This window comes from Oncorhynchus mykiss, chromosome 12 (assembly GCF_057628025.1).
Source record: "Oncorhynchus mykiss isolate SJ-2025 chromosome 12, ASM5762802v1, whole genome shotgun sequence".
In the NCBI taxonomy this organism is placed as follows: domain Eukaryota; kingdom Metazoa; phylum Chordata; class Actinopteri; order Salmoniformes; family Salmonidae; genus Oncorhynchus; species Oncorhynchus mykiss.
The window spans coordinates 81728908-81756773 of NC_143033.1; the positions used below are offsets into that span (position 1 = coordinate 81728908).

General features: G+C 42.1%; 1 protein-coding gene across 1 annotated transcript in view; it reads left to right on the top strand.

Moving 5' to 3' along the window:
- The first annotated feature begins 2041 nt into the window (after positions 1-2041).
- LOC110538508 (growth factor receptor-bound protein 2) overlaps positions 2042-27866 on the top strand; it is a 53075-nt gene continuing 27250 nt past the window's right edge. Inside the window, exons 1-2 of the mRNA XM_021625370.3 lie at positions 2042-2447; positions 3754-4040. Coding sequence (XP_021481045.1) covers positions 3963-4040 — 78 coding nt within the window. The 5' untranslated portion in view covers positions 2042-2447; positions 3754-3962. The remainder of the gene's footprint in view (positions 2448-3753; positions 4041-27866) is intronic.

The window sequence follows — 27866 nt, forward strand, 5'->3', positions numbered from 1 at the left end:
TAGCCCAGTACGTAGCCCATCTGTAAATAGCACATCCAACTACCTCATCCCCATATTGTTATTTATTTTATTTATATATATATTTTCCCCCTTTGCACCACAGTATCTCTACTTGCACATTCATCTTCTGCACATCTCACTCCAGTGTTTATTTGCGAAATTGTAATTATTTCGCCACTACGGCCTATTTATTGCCTCCCTAATCTTACTTAATTTGCACACACTGTATATAGACTTTTGTATTGTGTTATTGACTGTACAATTGTTTATTCCATGTGTAACTCTGTGTTGTTGTTTGTGTCACACTGCTTTGCTTTATCTTGGCCAGGTAACAGTTGTAAATGAGAACTTGTTCTCAACTGGCTTACCTGGTTGAATAAAGGTGAAATAAAAAAATACTGTATGTGGGAACGTCTTATGTCCGTCCTACATGTAGTGTTGGTACATGGAATATTCCTCAACTGCATATATCATAAATTGCTATTGCAAATAGAGGTATTATGTTCAACAGCTGACATTTTCAGATATTATTTTGACAGACACAATTTGGTGCTTACAATTCGTTCTCTATTGTCATAGATTTGGTGGGCACTGTGATATTTGTGATATGACTTTCTTTAAGCACGTACTGATGAAACTGTCACTTAATATTTTTTTCTTAAAGTCTACAAACACTCTACAGTCGTCGCCAAACGTTTTGAGAATGACACAAATGTTAATTTCCACAAAGTTTGCTGCTTCAGTGGCTTTAGATATTTTTGTCAAACTTACATAAAATGATGTGCCCTACCACAACGTCCTAATGCCCAGCATTTTTGGTGTAATCTGCTTCTTTGGGATTATTGGCAACTGCATTGTCATCTACACCATTGTGAAGAAGACCAAGTTCCGAGCCCAGCAGACAGTGCCGGACATCTTCATCTTCAGCTTGTCTTTAGTGGACCTCCTCATCCTCCTGGGCATGCCCTTCCTCATCCACCAGCTCCTGGGCAACGGTTCCTGGTGCTTTGTGTGGGGTTGCTTCCATTTTTATTTTTTATTTTTTATCTCACATGGTTTTACATGAATTTTTCAAAATGTAGAATTTTAATAGCTCCCTGGTCATGTGACCTAATGTCCGCTGACTACCCTTCTATATTGCACACTCTTGTATGTGTACTGTAAAATCATGCGGCTCAGAATGAAAAAAATTATGTGAAAACAGGCAAATAACGTTGGCCTAATTATTATCAGAGTAGACTATAGAAATGAATATTCTATCATCAGTAGGCTATACTATTATTGTTCTGCTTGGCTACTGTCAATAAAACTCACTTCATGCTCAAATAGATGCAGTCGAATAGTGAAATGTATTATTTCATAGGGGCAAGAATTGTTGTAATGACATCAAAATATATTCAGGAAAATCATTGTCCTCATCACAGTCTCAAAAAGACAACACAATGCAAAATAATGATAATAATACTTCTCAGGTGAAACACTTGCAACTACTCAACATTCTTTACAACCCGAATTGTAAACATCTTAGACCCAAAGAAAGGCACGGGTGCCCTTGTCTATGCTGTGCACTGTAATTATTGGTGATGAACCAGGCTCCAATTATTCTAGTACATCAATTAATCAATCAATCAAGTAATTCAGTGGAGACGGGGTGAATTTGTACAAACTGACCTTTTCCTGCTCCTATTTCTGTAGCCTCTCCTCAAAATCCAATTGGTCTTCTTCTATCTTTACACCAGCAGTGTTGCTAATCAAAGCACTCCCTCACACAAGAATAGTTCTTGAAAGAGAGCCTATGAGCTTTACAGTGATGAAAAAAAACGTGCCACAATTTCCAAGATAGGGGGACATTGACAATACCTCCAAATGTAGCTATTTGTATTCCAATTATTCATTTTCCCATAACACCAGGGTGTAAGCATTATTTTTTTTTGTGTAGACCGTAGTAGACACCATTTGCCACTAGGTGACGGACTTTCCTATGTTTTTCACCATCATGTAACAGAAATGTGTTTTAAATAGTACAACAACACTTTAATCTATATTGCCTATTGCTGCATCAGGCACACCAAAGTTATGTGACAAACAGAGATACATATATTTGCGCTGTACTTGAATAAAATAAAAAAGAGCAATGCAACCACAGAGCTTTTATGCAGCTCGCTATCAGGTGAAAGTATCGCGATAGACGGTCCAGTGGCTCGCAGGCGAGACCTATGGGCCGGTCAGACACCCTGCTCACAGCGCGAGGCAGGAGCCGAAGCAGCAGCAGCACCCGAAGTATCTGGAAGGAAGCGGAAATTAACGTCGCTGGCTAGTTCGGGTTTAAGCAAAAACAGACTGATTTTGTACATTTACCTCCACTAGCAAAACTGCAAAGAGTGGATCATAAACAATAAGGACATTTGATCAAGCAAGAAGTTTACATTTCACAGCTAAACTGGCGGGTGAGTTTTTGTCTCGTTCTACTGTATACAAAGCAAAGGCTAGCCAGCCAGCTACAGTACCCGTTAGCATACGAAAGTATTTTCTTCGTTTTTTATATATTTTTTTATAGCTATAGTACTGTAGCTAGCTAATAGGCCTATCTGCTTGCCATGCAGAAAACTACGAATTGACATACATAACTGCACACAAACATTTAACCTAAATATTAAACAAATAACTGTTGGCTAAATAGGTTGGTGTTTTTAAAATTTGTGTTAGTTGTTACAAGTAGCTAGCTAAATAGCCGGCTAGCTTTTTCGTTTTGGCTAGTTGCTAGCTAACGTTAGCTTCCACTTTCACATGTATAGCGTTTTAACTGGCTCCTAGCTCTAATTCAAAACAGCTGGAAACGGTGTTTCACAGCACAACCAACGTAAGGGAATTTATCTACTGTAACACAGCGGAAATGTAGTAGAATTGTCACTGGCCATAATGTGGGTACCTAACGTTAGTTAACTGACTTTCCTACAAGTGGAAGCTGTGTCACAGATAGAAACAAACTGATACCGAGAGTTGCCAGAAAGTCTCCCATAAACGTGAATTGTCAAATAATAACCTAGAAAGATGTTGTTCACCAACTAACTAGCTAGTCACTTAATATAACGTACTTCGCATAATTGGTAAGTAAGCCTGGGTAACTAGTAGAGACCTACGTAGCAGAAAGTATCGAATTGATGCAGAAATTGTATATTCCAGTGCTGGTTTTGATTGTTGTTGTGTGTGTGTGTGTGTGTGTGTGTGTATCAAGCAGGCTAAGAAATGTTTAGTAAACAACGAATCTGATTGGAGAGCTAGTAAACTTCGTATGAGGCATGTTGCACTACAACAAGTAGCTACAGACTTTAGTGCTCCCCCGTTCCTTGACCCAACAATGGCCTGTCAATTGTCAAATCTTGGCCAATCACTAGTGTGGATTTAATTCTGACATTGGTACTGTTAGTTTTGCATTGCCAGGTGCCCCATGTGGGTTGAGATTTCACTTAAGGACCAATGGAATGGTCTAAAATGAATATACTCCGTCCACCCGGGGCACCAGCCATGCAAAACGAACTCCACCCATCTCATTGTCGTTTTTTAAATGTTTTTATCAGCATCAAATGTATCAAGTGCACACCCGAAAGATGTCAACTGTCTGCCTTCATCTCTTTTTAGAAGAACATCTGTCAATTTCAGTCCCATCATCATACAGTGGTTGACCGACACAACATCCATGCATAAACAGAGACGCTAGATATTAATTTGTGGCATGTTTCTCCTTTTTTGCAGATACCTTCTGTGAACTTTATGTGAGGATCCAGCCCTAAAGGAACGGGTCATAGACGGGAGGAGCGACTCGGAGCAAGCAACCGATCACGGAATACTTGAACTGTGTTTTTATTTTGACACTGCTGGTGTCCACACATCAACGACAGGGAATAAAACAGCATTCACCCTATCAAGTACCCTAAACCCACGGGTATCCAACAACCAGTAACATGGAGGCCATTGCCAAATACGATTTCAAAGCCACTGCTGACGACGAGTTAAGTTTTAAACGTGGGGAAGTTCTAAAGGTAGGATTAGTGCATTTTTTTGTCTTCAAATTAAGTAATTGCAAGGCTTGGTAGCTGCTAGTTATCTGTTTAAATTATTGTATAATTCACCTCGTCAAAGGTTGTTCATCTACAATTAATGGACAAATATATGTTTACTGGCACATCAAATTGCTGTTCTGGGAGCATATGCCCCTCAATTGTCAAGAAAAATTACATTTGAATTACACTAACATGTTTTTCTATTGCAAACCAGCTACAATAAAATGTTTGTCATGGAAAATATCAAAGACCTTATCGTCTCACGTCTAGTAAATAACAGCAACACAACAGCTTATTTGTCAGAGTTGTTGCCTTCTGCAATGTTCCTCTGCACTTTCTTTCCTCAGCCCTTCACACACAGTATAGTATCGGTATCTAAAGCTACACCTTATTCAATGAATAAGCCAACATCCTAGTACGTTCAATACAAGGTTTGGGTCTAGTAGAGTGATGGGGCTCAACACAGGGAACACACGGGATTTGCAGATGGGTTTATTTCACTGTGTTGAAATGCCAATCCTGCAACTTCTCTAATCTGACACAACCTGGGGCCAATGGATCACTTCAGACAGCCATCTTACTCAAAGCCTCACTATCAGGCTCCCTGAAAAGAGCTCAGTCCATTTTCAGAGCTTGATCATCATGGGACTGCAAGATATTAGAAAAAAAATATCTATGAAAGTGCTCTGGGATTTAAATGTAATCATCATAATCCCTCTGAATGTCAATGGGTTTTAGGTAAAGAGGGGGTAAATTTACCGCCTAAGCACACCAGCTATCATATGTTTTATCTGATTTCCATTTCAAATGATTGTGTGTGTGTGTGTAGCAAATGGAGCTAAACCTCTGTCTTGCTAGCAACTACATGTTTGTAAGATTCTGTACACTTTAAATCCTTTGAACTATTTATGGCATTCTGTGGTGTTTTGTGTGGCTATTAGCAGTCCATACACCCCATCAGAATGCCCCATGCACTATTTGTGTATAAATGTCAGAGATATTTTCCCCTCTGGGACACTTGATGAACATAACACACCAGTGCAGACCGTCCCTCTTCATACACCCAAAGCAGTGTGTGTTGACAGGCAACAGGTACCCACCCGCCTCTCATGCAGTTGGAGAGGACACTGCTGTTGAAACAGTATCAGTAGTTGTCTCCCACTTATTTTTAAAACCCACCCAGTCTCTTCAACATGAGTCACACTCAGAAAATATGTTCTTGCCTAGCTAATTTATGGGTTTTAAAGAATTGTTAAGTAATGCTTAAAGCTAGTTAAGCACAGTGGTCTCTTACACAAGACCCCTATAACCACAGAAACACAATACTCTTCATTTCAAATCTAATGTTATTTGTCATGTGCCGAATACAACGAGTGTAGACCTTACCGTGAAATGCTTACTTACAAGCCCTTAACCAACAATGCAGTTTAGTAAATAGAGTTAATCAAATATTTACTAAATAAACTAAAGGGTAAAAATCAAATGAAAAGTAACACAATAATGAGGCTACATACAAGGGGTGCCGGTACCGGGTCAATGTGCAGGGGTACAGGTTAGTCGAGGTAATATGTACATGTAGGTAGGGGTAAAGTGACTATACATAGATAATAAACAGTGAGTAGCAGCTGTGTAAAAGCAAACGGGTGGGTGTGTCAATGTAAATTGTCTGGGTGGCCATTTGATCAATTGTTCAGCAGTCTTATGGCTTGAGTGTAGAAGCTGTTAAGGAGCCTTTTGGACCTAAACTTGGCGCTCCGGTACCGCTTGCCGTGCGGATCAGAAAGAACAGTCTATGACTTGGATGACTGGAGTCTTTTAGGCCTTCCTCTGACACGCCTAGTATTTAGGTCCTGAATGGCAGGTAGCTTGGCCCCAGTGATGTACTGAGCTGTATGCACTACCCTCTGTAGCTTTAGGACAGGTCCAACTCTGGGGCGACAAGGGGTAGGCTAGCCAGAGAGAGACTCCCGTCCTTCCTAGCCTCAGATGCCAGCGTGGTGCTGGGCCCCTGTGATACGACCCCCCTTCCCCAAGCCCCCAGCAGCACCGACCTCTGCATAAATATTAATCAGAGGGTGAGGCGGTGAGCAGCTTGATGGCAGAACGCAAAGTCTGCAGCATAGCGATACTCTAAAATTCCTGCAGGAGTTGCGTAAGCCACAGGCTAGACCGCCACATTGCCTCGGCACCATCATCGACAGAGATCAGAGAAAGACTTGTGGAATACTGGTGTGAGCAAAGAGACAGAATTCATTTTGATTGCATGGGCATCTAAAAACCATGTACATGAAAGGTTCTCCCCCCAACAGTTTAATTTCAGCCCTCATCTAAGTGCTAACTTTGTAAGTAGGTCCTGCCATATGAGAATATGTGTCATTATATCTGTGGTAGAAATTTTAAAATGGCCTTGTTTGGGAGCGGCCTTTCCATTCTGCTTCCCTTCATCCAGCCCTCCGTATGTGTCAGTAAGATCTTGAGGAGTTCTCTCATGTCTCTTGAATATCTTTACTTATAAATATGAAAACGATTGTATGCACACTAGGTGCAGTCAACTTAGCTTTTTAGTCTCTGGCAATGTATGAATTAATTTTGGCCTGTTTTTTGTCTTCGTATGTGATTTGCTATGGGGTTTTGAAGAGGCCTTATCTCACCAGGGGACTCTGGGGGAGAGAGGGCTCAGAAAGTAGAGCTACTTATAAGGATTCTTTATTAAATTTGCATATCAGACGAAGAAAAAAGTGATCTCAATTTTCACAGCCAGAATCGTTAGTGTTACTCTGAAAGAAGTTAACTTCTAGAAGTAGACAGCACGCTACCCAGCGTGAAACGTTTGTTTATTGGGAGATTCAGACAGTCTGTTTTTTTTACCCTTCCAAATCCATTTTTAATACTTGATCACATCAGATCCTCAACACCGAGAAGGACATTGTCAGCCTGTTTACCTTGCAGAGACATGAGTTTGAATGTGAAAGGAGTATGCACTACCAGAGCATGGGAAGGTCTAGGGTTCATTGTCCTAAAGAATCTCTTTAAGTAAGTGCTTTTGGCTAGCCCCTCCTGCTCTGTCCCTGGAACCTTGCATCTCATAATCCTTTCTCTGTGTGCTGCCTTTGTTCTTTGGCTGACATGTTTTGGATCCAATTCCTAGGAATCGTCAGGGGGCCCTCAGTAGAATGATTGGTGCATCTCACTTACGGGTGAATCCCATTTGAATTAATTCACTTAGACAGCATCCCTTTTGATTTAAACAACATTTTCCATACATGTTTGCCCATTTTACATACCGCACCATGAGACATCCTTCATTACTGGAAAAGATAAGCAGTTGAATTTGATATAATTTAAAATCTCCAGGGGTGCCGCACTACTATGACTGACCCGGTAAAACAACATATTTCACTGCACCTATCCAGTGTATGTGACAATAAAAATGTATAAACAGGGTTGTCAATCTAATTTCTATAAAAAAAAATATATATATATATATATATATATATATATATATATATATATATATATATATATATATATATATATATATATAAATGAAACAATTTCTATGATTTTACTGAGTTACAGTTCATAAGGAAACCACTCAATTGAAATAAATACATTTGGCCCTAATCTATGGATTTTACATGACTGGGAATACAGATATGCATCAGTTGGTCAGACACCTTAAAAGAAGATAGGGGCGTGGATCAGAAAACCAGTCAGTATCTGGGTGACCACCATTTGCCTCATGCAGTGCGACATCTCTCCTTTGTAGAGAGTTGATCAGGCTGTTGATTGTGTCCTGTGGAATTTTTGTCCCACTCCTCTTCAATGGCTATGTAAAGTTGCGGGAACTGGAACACGCCGTCATACACGTCAATCCAGAGCATCCCAAACGTGCTCAACGGGTGGCATGTCTGGTGAGTATGCCGGCCATGGAAGAGCTAGGACATTTGTGGCATTGTGTTGTGTGACAAAACTGCACATTTTAGTGTGGCCTTTTATTGTCCCCAGCGCAAGTTGTACCTGTGTAATAATGCTGTTTAATCAGCTTCTTGATATGCCACACTTGTCAGATGGATGGATTATCTTGGCAAAGGAGAAATGCTCACTAACAGGGATGAAATACACATTTGTGCACCAAAATTTGAGAGAAATAAGCATTTTGCATGTTGCGTTTATATTTTTTTCTCATTTATCCATAATTCCATAATTTTTTCCCCCATGTTTGCTTATGTTATAGCTTAGACCAGGGCTGCCCAACCCTCTTCCTAGAGATCTACAGTCCTGTGGGTTTTCAGTCCAAACCTAATTTAACACACCTGGTTCTACTTATTAGCTGCTCAACAAGACCTTAACTAGCTGAATCAGATATGCTAAATTAGGGTTGGACTGAACCTACAGGACAGTCAATCTCCAGGAAGAGGGTTGGGCAGCCCTGGTTTAGACCCTATCTGAGGATTTTGTGTTGTCTGCCATCGGTTGAGACACAACATGCTCTTGGATACAGGGTGGGTTTCATTTCAATTTTAGAAATATAATGAATAGAATGGACCTATCCCTTCAGACCACTGCAATTTAGCTGGTACACCATTGCAATTGATATTTAACTTATACCAAAAAGATGGCCACCTGTCTACCCACTGTTGAATGTAAACTTAATTGGTCATGTATATTCTATTATCTATATTTCTATGAGTTCAATAGGTTTTCTATGGAAGATTGACGGTATAATTGAAATCAACTTATCTTCCCATTCAAGTCAACATTCTCTGTGTGGACCTCAACCATCTTTGTAGTACCATTTTGAAAGTTTAAATGTTATTAGCATTTTAGTACATTTATCAGCCATTACATTACACCCACCCTGTATTCAAGAGCATGTTGTCTCAATCGATGGCGGCACAACACAACCTCAGATGTAAAATAGGATCTAAGCTACAACATATGTAATATGAAAAAAATTGGTGTGAAAATTGGTGCATTTTTAGATCATTGACTTTTTAAAGTTAAAGGACAATGTAAAAAAATAAATGAAAAATAACAATTATAAAATAGGTATACAACCCTGTTTGTCAACTTGTTAAGTGATATCAATCTCAACCGTTTTTTTTTTCCAGTGATGAAGACATGGATGTCTCCATAGTATGGCCAGATATACAAAATAGGTTAACTTTGAGCACGTTAATCTGTTGAATGTTTTTGCATTCAGGTCCAAAATGTAACTTTCTGTGCACTTCTACAACGGGCAAATATGTATGGAAGGTTTTGTTTAAATCAAAAGGGGTGCTGTCAAAAAGGGATTTGAATTCAAATAGATTTATTAACCTTTAATCATAATTGCCTTCGTTGATGTGAATGAGTGCAGGGGGTGAGCTGACTGTGACAGAGGGGTCATTAACAGAACAGTGCCGAGCAAGCTCCACATTCGGAGACGGGATGGTCTGCCTATTTAGAGTAACACCCCCCAGAACAGCAGTTTTTCTGCAGTAGCAGTGACTTGCCAATGTCACTCACTGAGGTTTTCCCTTTAGAGTCGTTCACAGCAATAGAGAGGAGGCGGTGCTTGGTTGATGGCTACCTCATCTGGCACCACCAGGTTTGAGGGGAACCGTAGTCCGTTTACTTGACAAGTCTCCCTTTCTCAAACTATCACTCTTAACCCCCCCCCCCCCCCCCCCTTTCCTCACTCTACTGATAGCAGGATGTATGTCTGAATGTTCTCCCCTCCAGATTGCTCTTCTGTGGGACAGGACAGAACATGCCCATATTCTCTCTCCATCCCCGTAATGCCCATTGGCACCTCACACAGTGGCATGTTTAGCACGTAGGCTAAACCACAAAATCAAGCTGAGTGCACCAGCTTCCATGTGACGGACTATTCTCGGCTGCTTTCGTTTAGCAAGGGGGGGGGGGGGGCATGTATTGGTGAGGAATAACTTTCATTGACTGCAAATCAAATGCCATTGCAGAGTTACTGCATGTGCAAATGCACATAAGGTAATGCCTAAGATTGTGTTTTCAGTCTTTGCCATATGCCTAAACCTTAAAGGCAGCTTGAAGCAACCACTATTTGCTAACATGGGTTTTTCTTCAGACCAATTGTTCACCTGAGGTAAGGTAATAATCAAAGAGTACTGAGCATAACTGGATTATTACACTTAAAAATATGAATCCTAGATTTTAAACCAATAGTTTGAAATCCAGGGGTTGTGTTCTGCCTTTTGGCAAGCTGCCGTTCCATATCATTGTGACCGTTTGAGGTTGACCGCTTTCTATTTGAGGAGAGTGGGATTTTTCCTTTTTAGGTTTGGCTTGCTCCCAAACTAGCAAGTCTGAGAGTCACTAGTTGCAAGGTAGAGTTGGTCACATTTTAAATGGCCTGCTACATGGCTAGTGCTCAAGATGGGCATTTTCTGTCTCAAACCACAGTGTGATCATTTCTGTGTACAGAACAATCACTTCAGATAGTCTATTTATTGTATAACTGAATGGTTCAATGGCACAGAAAGGAAATGAACACATTAACTATGCCTCGTGTGAATATTAACCTCAACTCCTCCCAATAGCCTGTTTTAATGGATAATAATTATAATAATTTGGTGGGTGCTTTATGTCGTTGGTTGGTTTTGTCTGTCATAGTTGGCACTTGCTGGCCAAGACACTGCTGCTTCCATTCAGTCTGGACATTTTGATATGTGATAGAGCATCAGTCAGTTTAATTTTAGGGTATCATATCAGAAAAAGCTGTCAGTGTGATATTTAAAAAATGGGAAAGGAAACTAGGTAGCTCAGCCATTCTGTTTCTAAGTCTGTGTTTTATGCAAATTGTCAGGTTCACATACTGTAGAGTATACTGCTTCCGTGTCTTGTGATTGATGACAAAGTTCTAGCCTATGCCTACATACCTAAATTAATCTATTCCAAGGTATTTATCATAATAATGTGTAACTTTCACCTCTTTAAAGCTTAGTATCTGTTTATTCTGTCTACTGAATTATTACACCCAGTTTAGTTTGCATGCAAGGTATTGCATTCAAAAGGCCATCCAAGATTGAGTATCAGTGTCTGTGGCACGCTTCTCTCAACATCTATCTCCAGGACTGCCTGCTAGTGCCTAGCCTAAGCATCTCTGTTTTCGAGACAAGGGGTCTCTCTCACGAGAGGATGGCCTGTGTTGAGGCATTGTTTATTCAAAGCCCCCAAAGTCGCCTTAAGTGCACCAGCATGGAGTGATGTGGTGTTTGTATTCTATTTTCTATCCCCCCTCCATCACACAGGAGCATCTGTTGAGCCCTTGTGTTGTCTCTGTGTCACCTCTCTCTCGGTGTGTCACTGTTAGTGTCTGGGTGGCTGAAGTCTAGACTGTAAGAGTCTCTGTCGTCTGAACAAGATTGTGAGTTGGCCCTCTCAAACCAGAAGCTGTGCTGTGATGTCAGTGTTTACAGTCTGGTGGTGTAGCTGATGAAAGAAAGGGTTGTATATGTCAGTGATTAATAAACTGTATGTCAATCACGGGATATCAGCTGAAGGCCTCAAAGTTTAAATAGGATTCTTAATCCAAACAGTTGTGAAGATGTTTAGCGACTAGCTGGTGCCACACAACAATTTATTTCACCCTCATTTATGCCTGCTTTTAGAAAAGACCCTTTACATAACTAGTTATCTAAAGCTCGACCATTGATGGGATGAAAGGGGTGGGATTGGAACGTAACATGCATTAATCGCCTCATGCTGCTGTGTAAGCCTTTTGTTGTGTTTCATAAACATGACAATGTCTTTTTTTCAGAAATATAAATCATTCTATAATCCAGATTCAAAAGATTGACTGCGTGAAGTCGAGATATCTTTAAACCTCTTTCCCTTGGTATTCAGTCAGTAGGTTCTGTGTGTGAATATGACAGCAGTCACTTTGGATTATTAGTTTGCGTTACTGATTTCTCTCGCTAGAATGCAATGTCTTGTTGAATAATTAAAGTTCACTAAAGCCCATGCTATTTGTATTTCTTGGAGTAGAGCTGGTCATGATTTTTTACATGGTTTCTGAAGGCCATTATTATCTAATTACGTGGTGCTCTTGGGGGTTCTTTCCATTGCCCGAAAAGAGGGAAGTAAGACTTTAAACTGGTTCTATTTCCACGAGAGCTGACAAAAAGTCAGTGTTTTACCATGATTGAGCTGTGTAAAAGTTTGGTGGAAATTAGTCTGTGCATGCATTTTCATGAGTGGTCATAGCCACTCGTGTGACCTGCCTATGATTCTGACCACAGTGGGGACGTGTATGGTCCTGTTGGTTTCACATTGTGTTGAGCATTCAGGTTGCGTTGTTCCCAAGCCTCTACCTCTGACTCACACAGCTGATTGACCAGCCAGGGCTCCTCTCTAATTTGCAACACTGAGTTATACACCAAAATGTATGCCTCTTATTTGCTACACGCACAGACTAAGCGGACAATCACATTCTGACAGCAACAACGGCTGAAATGTTCCTACAAAAATGCCTTTTTTCTACCCCTTTTTTCCCGCTCTGTTTAGCTTACTAAGAGTTTTCTCAGGCGCTTGATAGTAGTCTGGGCCTGAATTTTACTGTCCATATCAGGCTAACTATAATTGAAGAAAATTGACCTCATATAGACATCTTTGTGTGTGTGTGGTGGTGTACAATGTATTTTTTCTGCTTATCAGTTAATGGTGTACACTACAGAGCTGTAACTCCTACCTTCCTGTTTTTATTAAACATACATTTGAAAGTTGTTAGATATTTCTGCTCAATGCTAATGTGTAGCGTTTCTTTACATATTAACCCAATTAGAGAAGTGTTAATAGAATAATCTTTGCACACACTAAAATGTAAGTAGCTAAAAATATCTGGTGAATTTTTTCCCTCACATTGTGCGGAATGGCTTAGGTTCACAGTGTGTCATGTGATTTTGCATCAGTGTTAAAAAGGGGAAGGAACTCGTTTTGGGGGTTTTCTAAAAATCCTCCTTTGGGTTAGGGTTTAGAATGACACACTAATCTCACTATGACGAGATCTGCTTGACAGTTGTCATTTCACATCTCAGTTGGAAAGGAGGTGTATTATCTCATGCCATTATGGGATTGGAATCAAAAGATGGGGCCTCTGCCTCTGACAATGGAACTTGAAGCCCCCTATTCTTTATGCTCTTGGCTAGTTCTCCTTTGAGAAGCATGAATGCAGCCAGTGCTTTTTCAGATCTATTTGTACAGCAAAAGACAGCCCTCTATTTGAGAACCAGAGTGCCATTATAATGTGGCCAATGCCATATTGTAGAAGCAGTGAGCTGTAAATCTCCTTTTTTATCTGCCCTAGATGTTTTTCCTCTCGGCACCTCAAGTCAGTCATGCCATATGGCAGGGCAGCGAATACCTCATCACTGTGCTCTTCTAGCACAACAGAAGCTAAGGCTACATGAGCCATGATGCCAGATGCGTCCAGTCAGTGTATGTCATGTGAAATAAAAATGTTACTGATTTTAAAGTAATTTTATTGTTTTAATGCTATGCTTACTGTACTCTTACTCACCCATCTCAATTCATCCACCGTTACAAAAAAACCCTGAGGGGAATAGCCTAGTAGTGCTTAGGTTTGTGACTTGAGTAACTTGTTGTATCGTGTATTACATAGGAGCCTCATTTATAAACGTTGCGTAAATTTCTGCGTGCCCCATTTCTGACAAATCTGCGCGTGTACAAAAATATTGAGATGGATAAACTTGCCGCATTCTATAAAAAAATGTTGCCCCTTTTTCTCCCCAATTTCGTGGTATCCAATTGTCTCATCTCTGCAACTCCCGGACTAACTTGGTAGAGGCGACGATTGAGAGCCGTGCGTTCTCCGAAACACGACCCAGCCAAGCCGCACTGCTTCTTGACACAATGCCCACTTAACCCGGAAGCCAGGCACACCAATGTGTTGGAGGAACACCGTACACCTGGCAACCGTGTCAGCGTGCACTGCGCCCCCGGCCCGCCACGCCACAGGAGTCGGTAATGCGCAATGGGACAAGGACATCCCTGATGGCCGAACCCTCCCCTAACCCGGGCGACGCTGGGCCAATTGTGCACCACCACATGGGTCTCCCAGTCAGAGCCTGGACTCGAACTCAGAATCTCTAGTGGCAAAGCTAGCACTGCAATGCAGCGCCTTTAGACCACTGAGCCACTCGGGAGTATGCCATGCATACTCATGTTTCAGTTATAAATCAGACCTGTCATAAAACTGCACCGTGTACGAGCAATAAAACTCTGCCTTAACCTTTTATGGTGACAATAACGCACTTTATTTGCTGTATAATTTGTCACTATTTCAAATTAGGCCACGGCAGTTGTGTAAAAGAAGCAGCAATTACATATACGATCACATTTGTGGGCAGAATGTTTTGATATTTTGCAGCTGCTTTTTTTCTTCAAACGACATGTTCCTGCCTGTCTGCATATTTTGAAACATTGGTTGTATGTTGGAATCAATTTAAATGTTGGCTACAGCCCACACTTCTATACAAACAACGAATTGTTAAATATTTTGTTTATCAATAAATTGTTTCCATGTCCAGCCTTGGTATAGGCTCTGAGATTAAGTAGGTTTATGATGTCACGCTCCTATCGTACAGCAATACTGTAGCCTACCCATACTGTCAAATATTTTACATAAGCTACCGGTCTATTTACTGTGTTGGCAGAAAGTTAAGGTATGCTGTATTTAGAAAAGGACTGTGATGACAGTTTCTGAAAAAGAATACAATGGCAAATTGTTGTTCACCTGTTCAATTTGTCTGTAGACAATAAGCTGCGCTGCCTATGGGATCACGTACAGCAGAACTTGAAATACATGGCTTATCTATTCACTTATGCTCAATTGAATGAGTGATGTGCATGGTAGTTCGTTGAATTCAGGAATATGAACCCATCACGGCCAGAAAAGTTGAGGAATTTATTCTGTTATGAGTCCTATGTCAAATTATTTTAGATTACGAAAATAAAACACTAGAGCTGTGTTCGAATGCTCATACTAACCGTACTATTTGTGACTTTAAATTGAGTATGTAGTATGCTTATAGGTCATGGTATGGATATAGTTAGTATGCCAAAAGTTCCCAGATGTTGTACTAAATTCACCCAAATACGAAGTATACAAGCAGGGGGCACTATTTCTGTGCTTTTATGGCCCATAATGCAATTCTTCAGAATTGGCTTCACAACATTTTCAGATTTGAAGAAAATGGCAGAAAGAATGCAGCTGAAGTCCGACGAGAGCTGATACAAATTCATTGCTTTAAACCTCTTACAGCTACCCCCTACTTTTTTCAATTTCCGCCTGAAGATATACCCAAATCTAACTGCCTGTAGCTCAGGCTCAGAACCAAGGATATGCATATTCTTGATTTCATTTGAAAGAAAACACTGACGTTTGTGTAAATGTGAATTGAATGTAGGAGAATATAACATATATCTGGTTTAGATAATACAATGAAAAAACCATACGTTTTTTCATTTTTATTATTGTATCGTCTTTAAAATGAAGAAGACAAAACAAACATTCAGATAGGATGATGGGGACCATTTCAGTGAAAAACATAAGAGGGCAACAGTACTTGGGCAAAGTTTCAGAATGATAACTTCCAAATTGAGTGTTCTACGTGACATTTATCATGAAGTAACCCACACAAGTAGCCCAAATGTACCCAAGTGGCCAAATTGGTGAAGTTATACATTTTGAATGGAATAACTATATACAAAATACCAAAATGGTATTCTAACACCCCCCCCCCCCCCCCCAAAAAAAAAGAAGTTGAGAAAAAAACATGGGGGGGGGAAATACATTTACAAAATAACACTTTCAATATTTGGAAGACCCTCAGTCCTCTACACACTATTGTGCTGCTGATGCCAGGTGCCATAGCAGTCTCTTTCTGCTGTAAAGCAGAGGGTCACCAAGCATGTGGTGCAGGTGATGGGGGACTTCATTTTGCAAAGAGCACAGCAACGCTTCCATGCTGTGCCCTTTTGGCCCTGAGGCACATCCATGCCTGCAGAAATACATTTGGGCAGATGAACACCACTTGTGGCAGGAGCTGGATGAACCAGCTTCAGTGGGGGATGGACACCTTGGCACTGGGGGCTCCCATTCGGAGTCAGTATCACTGTGAAAGAAAATGTTCAGTTAGAATAGTTTCACATATGAGCCCTGTATCAACAGGTATAATAAAAATAAAAAAAAATAAAAAAAAATAAATATATATATATATATATATATATATATATATATATATATATATATATATATATATATATATATATATATATATATATATATATATATATATATATGAGTACAGGGAACATAAGGTTGAATATATTATTATAGACCAGCTAGACCAGTCTCCATTTCACTTTGACCATTGTTGTGGGCCTGCCCTCCCCTCAACAGCCTCAAATAGGCTATTTCATTTCACAAATAATATTTTATATTATTAATTTCAAACAACGGCATTGGCATGAGAAAAACTTACCAGTCCAAAACGATGTCCTCTCCGTTCAAAAAATATTCCTCCATTTGGGAATCGCTAAATGAATTGTCCTCCAACAATCTCTCTCATTTTCCCGATCAATTTCGTCTAAAATTGTGTGTACATCTGTATATCTAGACTTAGATTTAGCTTTCCCTGACTTAGTCGCCATACTGATTTGATATATAAACAGCTGAAGACGCGCTTTACCAAAGCAACGCTGTGCGTAACATGCGTTGCTCCTTCCAGTATGAAAATTCAATGGCGAATGACCCTCTTTACGCCGGAGTTTACTACATGGGTTGGTCTTCCAACACATAAACATTACATATTGCCGTTTACCTCAGCTCATTGGCTATCTACCCAGCTCGAAACAACAGTCATATCATTGGTGCACAATGTCATTACTTGTTGTCTTCAAATCGGTTTCTTTCAGTCAATACGTCCTGCGAAATGACCCATCAGGTTTGGTTGTGTTACAAACAAACCAGTTGATTGCAATGAAACCAAACATGACTGGAAAAGTCACGTTTCGTGTGTTTATTTACATCGAATGTGTCGTCAAAAATGGAATAAGACGGAATTCACGACACAAGCGGTTCACAATGTGTAACAGTGAGCTTTGGGATTGCAAACAGAGGAAGATCGTCAAAGGTAAACAATTTATTTTATTGCAGTTTGATTTTTTTTTACACCTGTGCTGGTTGAAATAGTTGTTTTTTATGGGGCTCTATCCTCAGATAATCGCATCGTATTATTTTGCAGTAAATCCTTTTAAAAATCTGACAACGCAGTTGGATTAGCAAGATTCTAGGCTTTCGAAACATATGAGACACTTGTATTTTCCTGAATGTTTAATATGACTACTTATGTAGCGATCACCGTATGTTGTCGAATTTCATCCCGCTAACGTGCTCTGCGCGCAGAGAGGTTAACTAATTATGACAAATGTTAAGAGAATGTTGAGCAATGCAATTACTTTTCAAATAAGTTACGTTACTCGTTATGTTAGCTTACAATTTGTTAGCTAAGCTATCCTTAAGAACCGCATATTATTACATCAGTATGTACCGGTATGTTAGCTAGTTACCTAACGTTAGTTCGTTATTTATACATCAAACTTGCCAGGCAGTATAAGACCTATAATTTAACTAACTACCCAATGTTTATTGACTTGATTCTTCGTCGTTCTTAGGTAAGTGGTAAAGTTGTGCGTTCTCAATGGACATGGTTAATTTTGTCTATCTACTCCGATTTCAGAGCACTCTCGTCTGAGTGTTCCAGAGCGCAGAATAACGGATTCATTTATGAACGCTCAACACCCCTTTAATATATGGCCGGGGTCAGTAAACGTTGGCAAAAAAAAGCGTAATTAAATTGTTGCCAGCAGCACAGTTAGTCACCAACGCAATGGATAACATGAAAACAGCCTAACCAGCTCTGCTTGGGCGAGTAAAATGGTCAGAGTGAGGTGTTCTCTCATTTGTGTCTGGAAATAGCTAGCCAACGTTAGCCAGTTAGCTTGGGTGCTTGACTGCCGTTGTGAGGTCAGAACGCCCGGATCCACCCTACTCCTCAGCCAGAGCGTCCAGTGTGCGCTCTGAACGCTCCGAGAACGATACACTCTGGATTTACAAACGCCCAGAGTGCACTCTGGCACTTGAGATACAACATTTTTTAGCTAGTAATTTGTTATGCTAGCAAGCGGTTGCATAGCAACAGCATCAACTTCCGGTAGACAGGCGATGCGCTAGTACGCTCAATTGAAAGGATACCGTTGGTTTACAGTATACTAAAATGAACTAATATTATTTAGTGTGTGTATACTCATTAAGTATGGAGTATACAATATGTTAGTATGTGTATTTGAACACAGCCTAGATTTTCTCTCTTTTCACTAACGGCAAATGGCTGCATCTTGTTATTAGGCTATGTTTTTTTTTTAAGTAAGTGTGTCATCCTATATCCCATTCGCACAAAATACTTACTTGCCTACTTGCTATACAATACTTCTACTACTAGAAGAAGTGCATACGCATGGTCCAAAGTTTGCATGGAGGAAAGGACATTCTCACGTCAAGTTCAGTTTTTATCAACTGGGGCACGCACACTTTTGGGGTATATAAAAGAGGTTTATAAAATACATATTTCTCACTCCCATTTTACACAGCAATTTCTGAGAGATATTGCATCCTATCTTTAGACCTAAGCACTGGGAAAGTGGCTGGATGTTACCTTCCTTATTGCTTTGTATCCAATCACGTCTCAGGTTATCAAGACAACCTGACGTCCTGATATGAGCTCCACTTTCGCTCCCATAAAGCAGCAATAACTGACGGCCAGGACAAGGCCAAAGTTGAGAGTTTGCCCGGTAGCCTTCAGCAGCGTTTACTCACACTCATTTTCTTCTCAAATAAATAAAGATTAATAGTTTGACTGGCTGGCAAATTTAGCTCCCAGCAGATCTTTGAAACCTGCCCGCAGAGCATGATCTAAAGCCCTTCTCTGCCTCTCTCTTCCTCTCGCTACTCCTCTTCTGCTGCTGAACTGGAGGCTGGTGTTAAGCAAACACTCTCCCATTTGGCACTGTGAATGGTAAAGGATGGCCTTAATTGGTCTATATTAGAGCTGAGCGATATGGACAAAAATCTATATCATGATACATTGCCTGAATTCATGTGATAACGATAAATTGAAGTTGATAACGTTTAATGCGCACCTTTTTAAAATGATCCTTTAAACTACTACTACTACTAGTTTGATGGTTGTACCAATCAATTGTCCCATTAACAATCCCCCATATAAGCAAACATTTAATTTCAAATTTTACATTTCTCTAGTGTAGGCTACTTATCGTAATGATCAATGTCAGCAAAATGCCTGTGATGGGTATGGTCGGTCTCGATACTTTTAAGGTTTATCGTCCCAGCTCCAGTCTATCCACCTTTTAATCTTTCACCGTGCAAACTGATCAGAACTGCGCTGTTTTAGGAGTATGTGCCACAGTAAAGTGGGACAGTCCCTCCTACTTCAGAGTGCTGGGAACCTTGGAATGCAGATTGAGTTTGTGCACTGGTACATGCGTGTGTGTGCAGTGTAGCTCTCACCACAGCTTAGCTCTCACGTCCTGTTTGGAGCCTCTTCCACCCCCAGCAGCTTCCTGTCTCCGCAGCACAGTCGATCACTACACCCCACACCTACAATGCTGCACTGGATTACAAAGTGCAAAACGGCATGTAAGAATACACCAGCCTGTGGGTCTCTTACTCATCACTAAAGATTAGCTGGATTAGCTTTACTGAACAACAGAAATACAAACGCAAACGCATTTAAAGTGTTGGTCCCATGTTTCATGAGCTCAAATAAAATATCCCCGAAATGTTCCATAAACACACATGTATTTCTCTCAAATTATGTGCCCACATCTGTTTACATCCCTGTTAGTGAGCATTTCTCTTTTGCCCAACATCACCCATCCACCTGACAGGTGTGGCATATCAAGAAACTGATTAAACAGCATGATCATTACACAGGTGCACTTTGTACTGAGGACAAAAGGCCACTAAACAATGTGCAGTTTTGTCACACAACACAATGCTTCTGAGTTCTGAGGGAGCGTGCAATTGAGGTGCTGACTGCAGGAATGTCCACCAGAGCTGTTGCCAGATAATTTAAGGTGAATTTATCTACCATAAGCAGCCTCCAATGTCGTTTTAGAGAATTTGGCGGTATGCCCAACCAGCCTCACAACCACGTGTAACCACGCCAGCCCAGGACCTCCACATCCCCACTTCTTCACCTGTGGGATCGTCTGAGACCAGCCACCCGGACAGCTGAAACTGTGGGTTTACACAACTGAAAAATTTCTGCACAAACTGTCAGAAGCCGTCTTAGGGAAGCTCATCTGCACCCTATTCGTCCTCACCAGGGGTTTGACCTGACTGCAGTTTGGCGTTGTATTCTCACTTTCGATGGCCACAGGCACGCTGGAGAAGTGTGCTCTTCGCGGAGTAATCCCGGTTCCTACTGTACCTGGCACACAGCGTGTATGGTGTCATGTGGGCGAGCGGTTTACTGATGTCAATGTTGTTAACAATGCTCCGTGGTGGCTGGTGGGGTTAGGGTATGGGCAGGCATAAGCTACGGACAACTAACACAATTGCATTTTATCAATGGCAATTTGAATGCACAGAGATACCGTGATGAGATCCTGAGGCCCATTGTCGTGCCATTTATCCGCCGCCATCAGCTCCTGATTCAGCATGATAATGCACGGCCAACTTCGCACAGCCATTGAAGAGGAGTGGGACAACATTCCACAGGCCACAATCAACAGCCTGATCAACTCTATGCAAAGGAGATGTCACACTACACGAGGTAAATGTATGTCAGACCAGATACTGAATGGTTTTCTGATCCATACCCCTAACTTTTTTAAAAGATGCACCTGTTGGTCAGAAATACATCTGTATTCCCAGTTATCTGAAATCCATAGATTAATGAATTGATTTCAATGAACTGATTTCCTTATAATAACTGTAAAATCGTTGACATTTTTGCATGTTGCGTTTATATTTCATTCATACTTCATGATCCCATATTACATTTTGTTTACACAACCCCTCTTTTCAACCCCTTTCTCTTTTTAATTGCAGTTTGTTCTTTTTTCTCAGCTGTGATTCTTATTATTTTTGGCTCTGACATATCACTATCCAGGCTTTTACTCTCAAAGGGGGAGCTCTGAAGCTTTTAGCCAGTTAAGCCTCCGATTAATCTCTCCCCTATCACTTATTAGCTCTCTGCGCAGCTATCGATCCCATCTCCCATTAGATTTACCACAGATGAGAGAAGAGCCGTGCCTGCTGTGCCCTCCCTTTATGCTGATCATTCCCCTCACTCCAATCTAATTCTGACCAGAGCCTGATTAATACATCAGGAATCCTCTGAGCAGACAAGTTGACTCAAACCAAATCTGATCCAGTAATTGTATTTTCTATTTTTTATTCCCAAAACCCTACAGTTAAATTATTGGGCCGTTTTTAAGTCCACAGGAGTGGAAAAAATGGTTAAGTCCCCGCCGTGGTGCTCACTGTGACGTTTTTGGTTCAGCTGAGGGCCTGTGCTTCGCCATTCTCCCAGCGAGAAACCTTCCAAGTTCCACTGCCGTGTTAAGGGACCAGCCACGTTGTGTGTTTCAGTAGCTGTAAGTGTAGCTAGTGAGAGTCATGGGGTTTCTCTAATTAAGTGTGGCGTCCCATGAGAGTGGGGCTTAAATAAGCCTATGTCTCCCCCTCCCCTCTGTTGTCAGAACAGCGCTAATGTGACCCTATTAGGTAGCAGGGGAACTTTTCTAGAAGTTGTCTTAGAACACGTGCTATGACACAAGCCATGGCAGTAATGTGGAGTTTTAATGCTGCACCTGGCTGACTTGCGTATGTGTATCATGGCTGTGAGTCATGTTTAGGAGACAGAAGTTAAGAGGAGGAACTGATTGAACAGTGAACATGGTGTCCCTTAGCAACACAGTGGAAGGCTTTCTGTCCATGACACCACCTGTACCCTGTTGTCACTGGACAGAAATGGATTTGGCAGATATTGCCTTACTGTGCTAATGGACTGAAATGGAGCCTTGACTGTTTGGCATCTTTCTCTATGTTCTCTGTGGAAAGCAAGCGGCAGCGGGCCCGCTTGCTTGACACTGATTCACCCTGGCGCCCACCCACGCTGGCCCAGGATCCAAAGGACAAGATCGGGCTCTTCATGTCAACATAGTGGCTCTCTGCTACCTGTCTCCTAGTCTCTCCATCATCCACAGTGTCTGCTGGCTCTGCGCTCGTTAGAACAGTAAATGCTATCTGCCCAGAGTCAGCTTGTGGCTCTCATGGGGGAATTGGGATCAGAGCAGGCCATTGCTTTAGTCAGGCATCACTGGGCCTGATGGCTGGATGAGTGCATGTGTATGTGAGTCACTGATAAATATCTAACCAGATGATGTCACAGGCTCCCTGAGTGCGCCTGGGTTTATGGGCGAGGGCGTTGAGGCAGGCAGACACCTGTGGGTTGGATGGAGCCCCAGGGTCCTCTGCATTGCAGGGTGGACACACACTGAGTCACTCTCCATCAACCTCTCACACTCTCTCATATCTTATCTCTCATGTCATCCTTTCACCCGCTCCCCTCCTCTCCACTGTGCTGTAGTTGAGAGATGACATTAGTCTGTCCCCTACCCCATTAGCGGCTGGCCCTGAGCTCATCACCATGAGCGCCTGCAGACCACCAGACCCAGGCTGCTGCTGCTAGCCGACATCTAAGCTGGGCTAAGGAGAGAGACACCGAGAGAGTGAGTTTGCTAGTGAGAGTGGGGAGGGAGGCGGCTGCAGCATGCACTCTAACATGGTAATCCATCGTGGGCAGCCTGTGAAGCTCGTTAAAACGCCCTTCTAAAGCAGGGATTAGGGTGGCCCAATGCTCCTTGATCACAGCTACTGGACATAAACACCCTGTTAGACCTCTCTTGCTCTCGCTCTCTCTCTGACACTCTGCCTCCTTCTCCATGCTGCAGATAAACCACATCTAATGGTTCTTTATGTATGTACGATAAAGGATGATTCTAGCCAACATAAAGACTTGTGGAATCTTCTTATTCTGTTGCCCTTTTTGTTTTATTTTTGTCACACACACAAAGTTATTCTTTCTGCTTATATTGTTTACATGGGAACAAACCGGTCATGGAATATAGGCTACTGCTAAATTGGACTTCATACACGTCGTGTGGGGCTGGATGCTGCCATAAAATAGAGATGCCCTCATTTTCTATTTACCCGGAGGACTTTTCTTGAGCTGATCACAAGGAGTGTGATTCCTCTGAACTGGTCCATCATGCCTCTCCTCCTGAGAGGAGCAGGGCTTCGTAGCGTAGCAGTGAGTCAAAGACCTAATTAGGACTCCCCTGCCACCCCTGTCTCCTCTCTGTTAATGCAATTCACCCTTCCTGCTCTACTGTGAAGAGAGGAGCGAGTATCAACCTGCATTATCAACCTCTTTTGGTCTGCTGCTTATTTTTGGTTCTTCCCATCCCTGGCTGTCCCCATTCCCCAGAAAACCTCCTCAGGGGATGGGGATTGGGCAGGGGGTGTGAGTAGACAGCTGCTCTCCTCCCTGACTGGCTTCACTGTGGCACATTCTACTGGAGCCCTTTCTCCTTACACAGAAGTAGTGTGGAGTTATGGCTGAATCTCCAGTATTAGGCTAATCTCAGTGTTTCAGAACATGTCAATCGCAACCAGTAATGGGGTTGTCTGAATTGTTCGCTAACCCTCCACTGCTGTTGATGGTAGCCAAAATGCCCCTTGCTTATCTGTTTCAGGGAGCATGTTGCACAATCTTTAGATTATCGTGTAGACAGACCCGACTGCCATTGTAATAATGGGTAGTCCATTCCAACAATGAGCAGTTGGTAAAGCTGGCATTGACCAGAGCTGAGCCCTAATTCCATACAACAGCTGGCCACTGTACAGTGCCAGATTTAGTCCTTTTTTAATTCTAGACATGAAGAAATTCCAATCCAACAGACAAGAATTGAAATTTGGATTAACCTCATCTCTGCTCTCTACATATGCGTCACTAGAAGTCCTGTTTGAGACCCTTTCATATTTTACTTTCCCCGGTGCCTTGGTTTATGAAGTGGTACTTAAAAAGCCCTAGTGATTTCATGATGTAATGTATTGGTCCATTCACCTCAGTTGAGTTTGAGCTGACTAGGGGAATGCGGCTGTGGGGTGGCGGGGCGGCTCCCCATGTGGTAATGGCCCTTAGCATTGTGTTAATTACAGGATTGTTGGAGTGCTTCATTAGCGGCAGGGTAAGCTTCTCTTTCTGGTGCATATCAGCACTCCTCCTCAGAGCGAGTGTCTGCTCCCTTGCTGTGGGGAAGGAGGGTCAGTGTGCTCTTGACCTTCCCCAGTCTGTTGGACTCGATGCACAGTCGCCAACGTGTCAACATACCAGGCCTTCCAATGGGTGCAGTCCATGTACGCCAAACTATTTGCTTTGTCACGTTACTTTCACAGATTTTGAATACAGTTACTGTCTCTCGTGCGCTCATACACTACACACATGCAGCATTGTCAGATGATGAACAGAGGCCTTGTTTGCGGTTTTATGTCATGATCCTAATTGATACGATTCAATTGTCCGTGTGTGTTGAGGACAGGGTAAACTGATAAAGATAACCCTAGTTTTTCTGTTCCCGTCTCTCAAAAAGCTGAACAATGGTTGAATGTGAGTAGACAAGTGAATGAACCAGCCGTTGCTTAATCGCTGGATGGATGAACATGTGGGTTTTTATCTCCATTTTAAAAAAATTGTAAATGCACGACAGAAGTCCATTATCAGAAACAACAGGCCTGGGAGGCCCATAGTTGGAACGCGCTTTATCTACTGGCCTCAGTTAATTTCACACTCCAGCATAATCCGCAGTCTTGATTCATAGAAATGGTCTCTGGATTGAGTCCACAGTACAGACGCGTGGCTATCAGTCACCTCCCCTCCTCCTCCTCCTCTCATGCTAGGCTACACCAGGTAACCAGCTGGGTCTGTAAGCTATGCTAACGTCAGAAGAAGACCCGCTCCACATGTTTATGTTAGCTACTCATCTGTGTTGGGTTGTCATTGAAGTCTGCTTTGGGGATGGTAGTCAGTCAGACCAAGGGGTGCATATAGTTCATCATTGTGCGTCTCAGGCTTGGCCACCAGGGTTTTAGCAGGGGTCTGAGAAAGCGGTGTGTGTGAGGGGGAGCCGCTCTGCTCAGTGGCAGCTGTGGAGGAGATTATCCCCTGGACCTTAGCCTCGCTAATAGAAACTCCTGAATCTATTGTGTTTCAGTCAGATTAAAAAATAAAATAAACATCTTTAGAGGGAGGGAATGCAGAGCACCCACAGAATTGCATTTACATAATGCTGCACATAAAGATAGAGCAACGCACAGTCACAATTCTGGTGTTGCCTTGTCTGAAAGAAACTGCCTACAAAGCAAATGTTTTAATCTTTTTCACTTCAGCCGCAGCTCTTTCAGCATATATATTTTTTAAAAGTGTCATCAGACCGTTTGCACGAGACCTCGAGTTGAATTTGATGTGAGATAATTGTCCTTCATAGGCATTGTCAGTTAAGAGATACAGTAACAAAACTGGTTAAGCAGACTAAGCCAAGCGAGGTAAACAAGCCAACTAGGTTTACGGCTTTACCGTTTTAAAGGAACTGCCTTGTGGTTTCATGTTATCATGGAACTACTTATGGAAGATTGACTTTTTTCAGCCTTTAAAAGCAACTTGGTCATAATCTGAGTAAACAGTCCTCTTCAAGCCCCAGGGAGAAGTGTAATCTCTTTACGCAAGCTGAGCAAACCTCTGCAACTGGTAGCTAACAACATAATGTGATAAAGAGAGAGTTTGCAATTTATTTATTTTTTATTTCACCTTTATTTAACCAGGTAGTCAAATTGAGAACAAGTTCTCATTTACAATTGTGACCTGGCCAAGATAAAGCAAAGCAGTTCGACACATGGAACAACACAGAGTTACACATGGAGTAAAACAAACATACAGTCAATAATACAGTAGAAAAGTAAGTCTATATACGATGTGAGCAAATGAGGTGAGAAAAGGGAGGTAAAGGCAAAAAAAGGCCATGGTGGCGAAGTAAATACAATATAGCAAGTAAAACACTGGAATGGTAGATTTGCAGTGGAAGAATGTGCAAAGTCGAAATAAAAATAATGGGGTGCAAAGGAGCTAAATAAATACATTAGGGGAAGAGGTAGTTGTTTGGGGTAAATTATAGCTGGGCTATGTACAGGTGCAGTAATCTGTGAGCTGCTCTGACAGCTGGTGCTTAAAGCTAGTGAGGGAGATAAGTGTTTCCAGTTTCAGAGATTTTTGTAGTTCGTTCCAGTCATTGGCAGTAGAGAACTGGAAGGCGAGGCGGCCAAAGGAAGAATTGGTTTTGGGGGTGACCAGAGAGATATACCTGCTGGAGCGTGTGCTACAGGTGGGTGCTACTATGGTGATCAGCGAGCTAAGGGGGGACTTTACCTAGCAGGGTCTTGTAGATGACCTGGAGCCAGTGGGTTTGGCGACGAGTATGAAGCGAGGGCCAGCCAACGAGAGCGTACAGGTTGCAGTGGTGGGTAGTATATGGGGCTTTGGTGACAAAACGGATGGCACTGTGATAGACTGCATCCAATTTATTGAGTAGGGTATTTTGTAAATGATATCGCCGAAGTCGAGGATCGGTAGGATGGTCAGTTTTACGAGGGTATGTTTGGCAGCATGAGTGAAGGATGCTTTGTTGCGAAATAGGAAGCCAATTCTAGATGTAACTTTGGATTGGAGATGTTTGATATGGGTCTGGAAGGAGAGTTTACAGTCTAACCAGACACCTAGGTATTTGTAGTTGTCCACATATTCTAAGTCAGAACCGTCCAGAGTAGTGATGCTGGACGGGCGGGCTGGTGCAGGCAGCGATCAGTTGAAGAGCATGCATTTAGTTTTACTTGTATTTAAGAGCAGTTGAAGGCCACGGAAGGAGAGTTGTATGCCATTGAAGCTTGTCTGGGGGGTCCAAAGAAGGGCCAGAAGTATACAGAATGGTGTCGTCTGCGTAGAGGTGGATCAGAGACTCACCAGCAGCAAGAGTGACCTCATTGATGTATACAGAGAAGAGAGTCGGTCCAAGAATTGAACCCTGTGGCACCCCCATAAAGACTGCCAGAGGCCCGGACAACAGGCCCTCCGATTTGACACATTGAACTCTATCAGAGAAGTAGTTGGTGAACCAGGCGAGGCAATCATTTGAGAAACAAAGGCTATCGAGTCTGCCGATGAGGATGTGGTGATTGACAGAGTCGAAAACCTTGGTTTCAATGAATACGGCTGAATATGTGAGTCACTGATAAATATCTAACCAGATGATGTCACAGGCTCCCTGAGTGCGCCTGGGTTTATGGGTGAGGGCGTTGAGGCAGGCAGACACCTGTGGGTTGGATGGAGCCCCAGGGTCCTCTGCATTGCAGGGTGGACACAAACTGAGTCACACTCCATCAACCTCTCACTCTCTCTCATATCTTATCTCTCATGTCATCCTTTCACCCGCTCCCCTCCTCTCCACTGTGCTGTAGTTGAGAGATGACATTAATCTGTCCCCTACCCCATTAGCAGCTGGCCCTGAGCTCATCACCATGAGCGCCTGCAGACCAACAGTATTGTTTCTTTTCGATGGAGG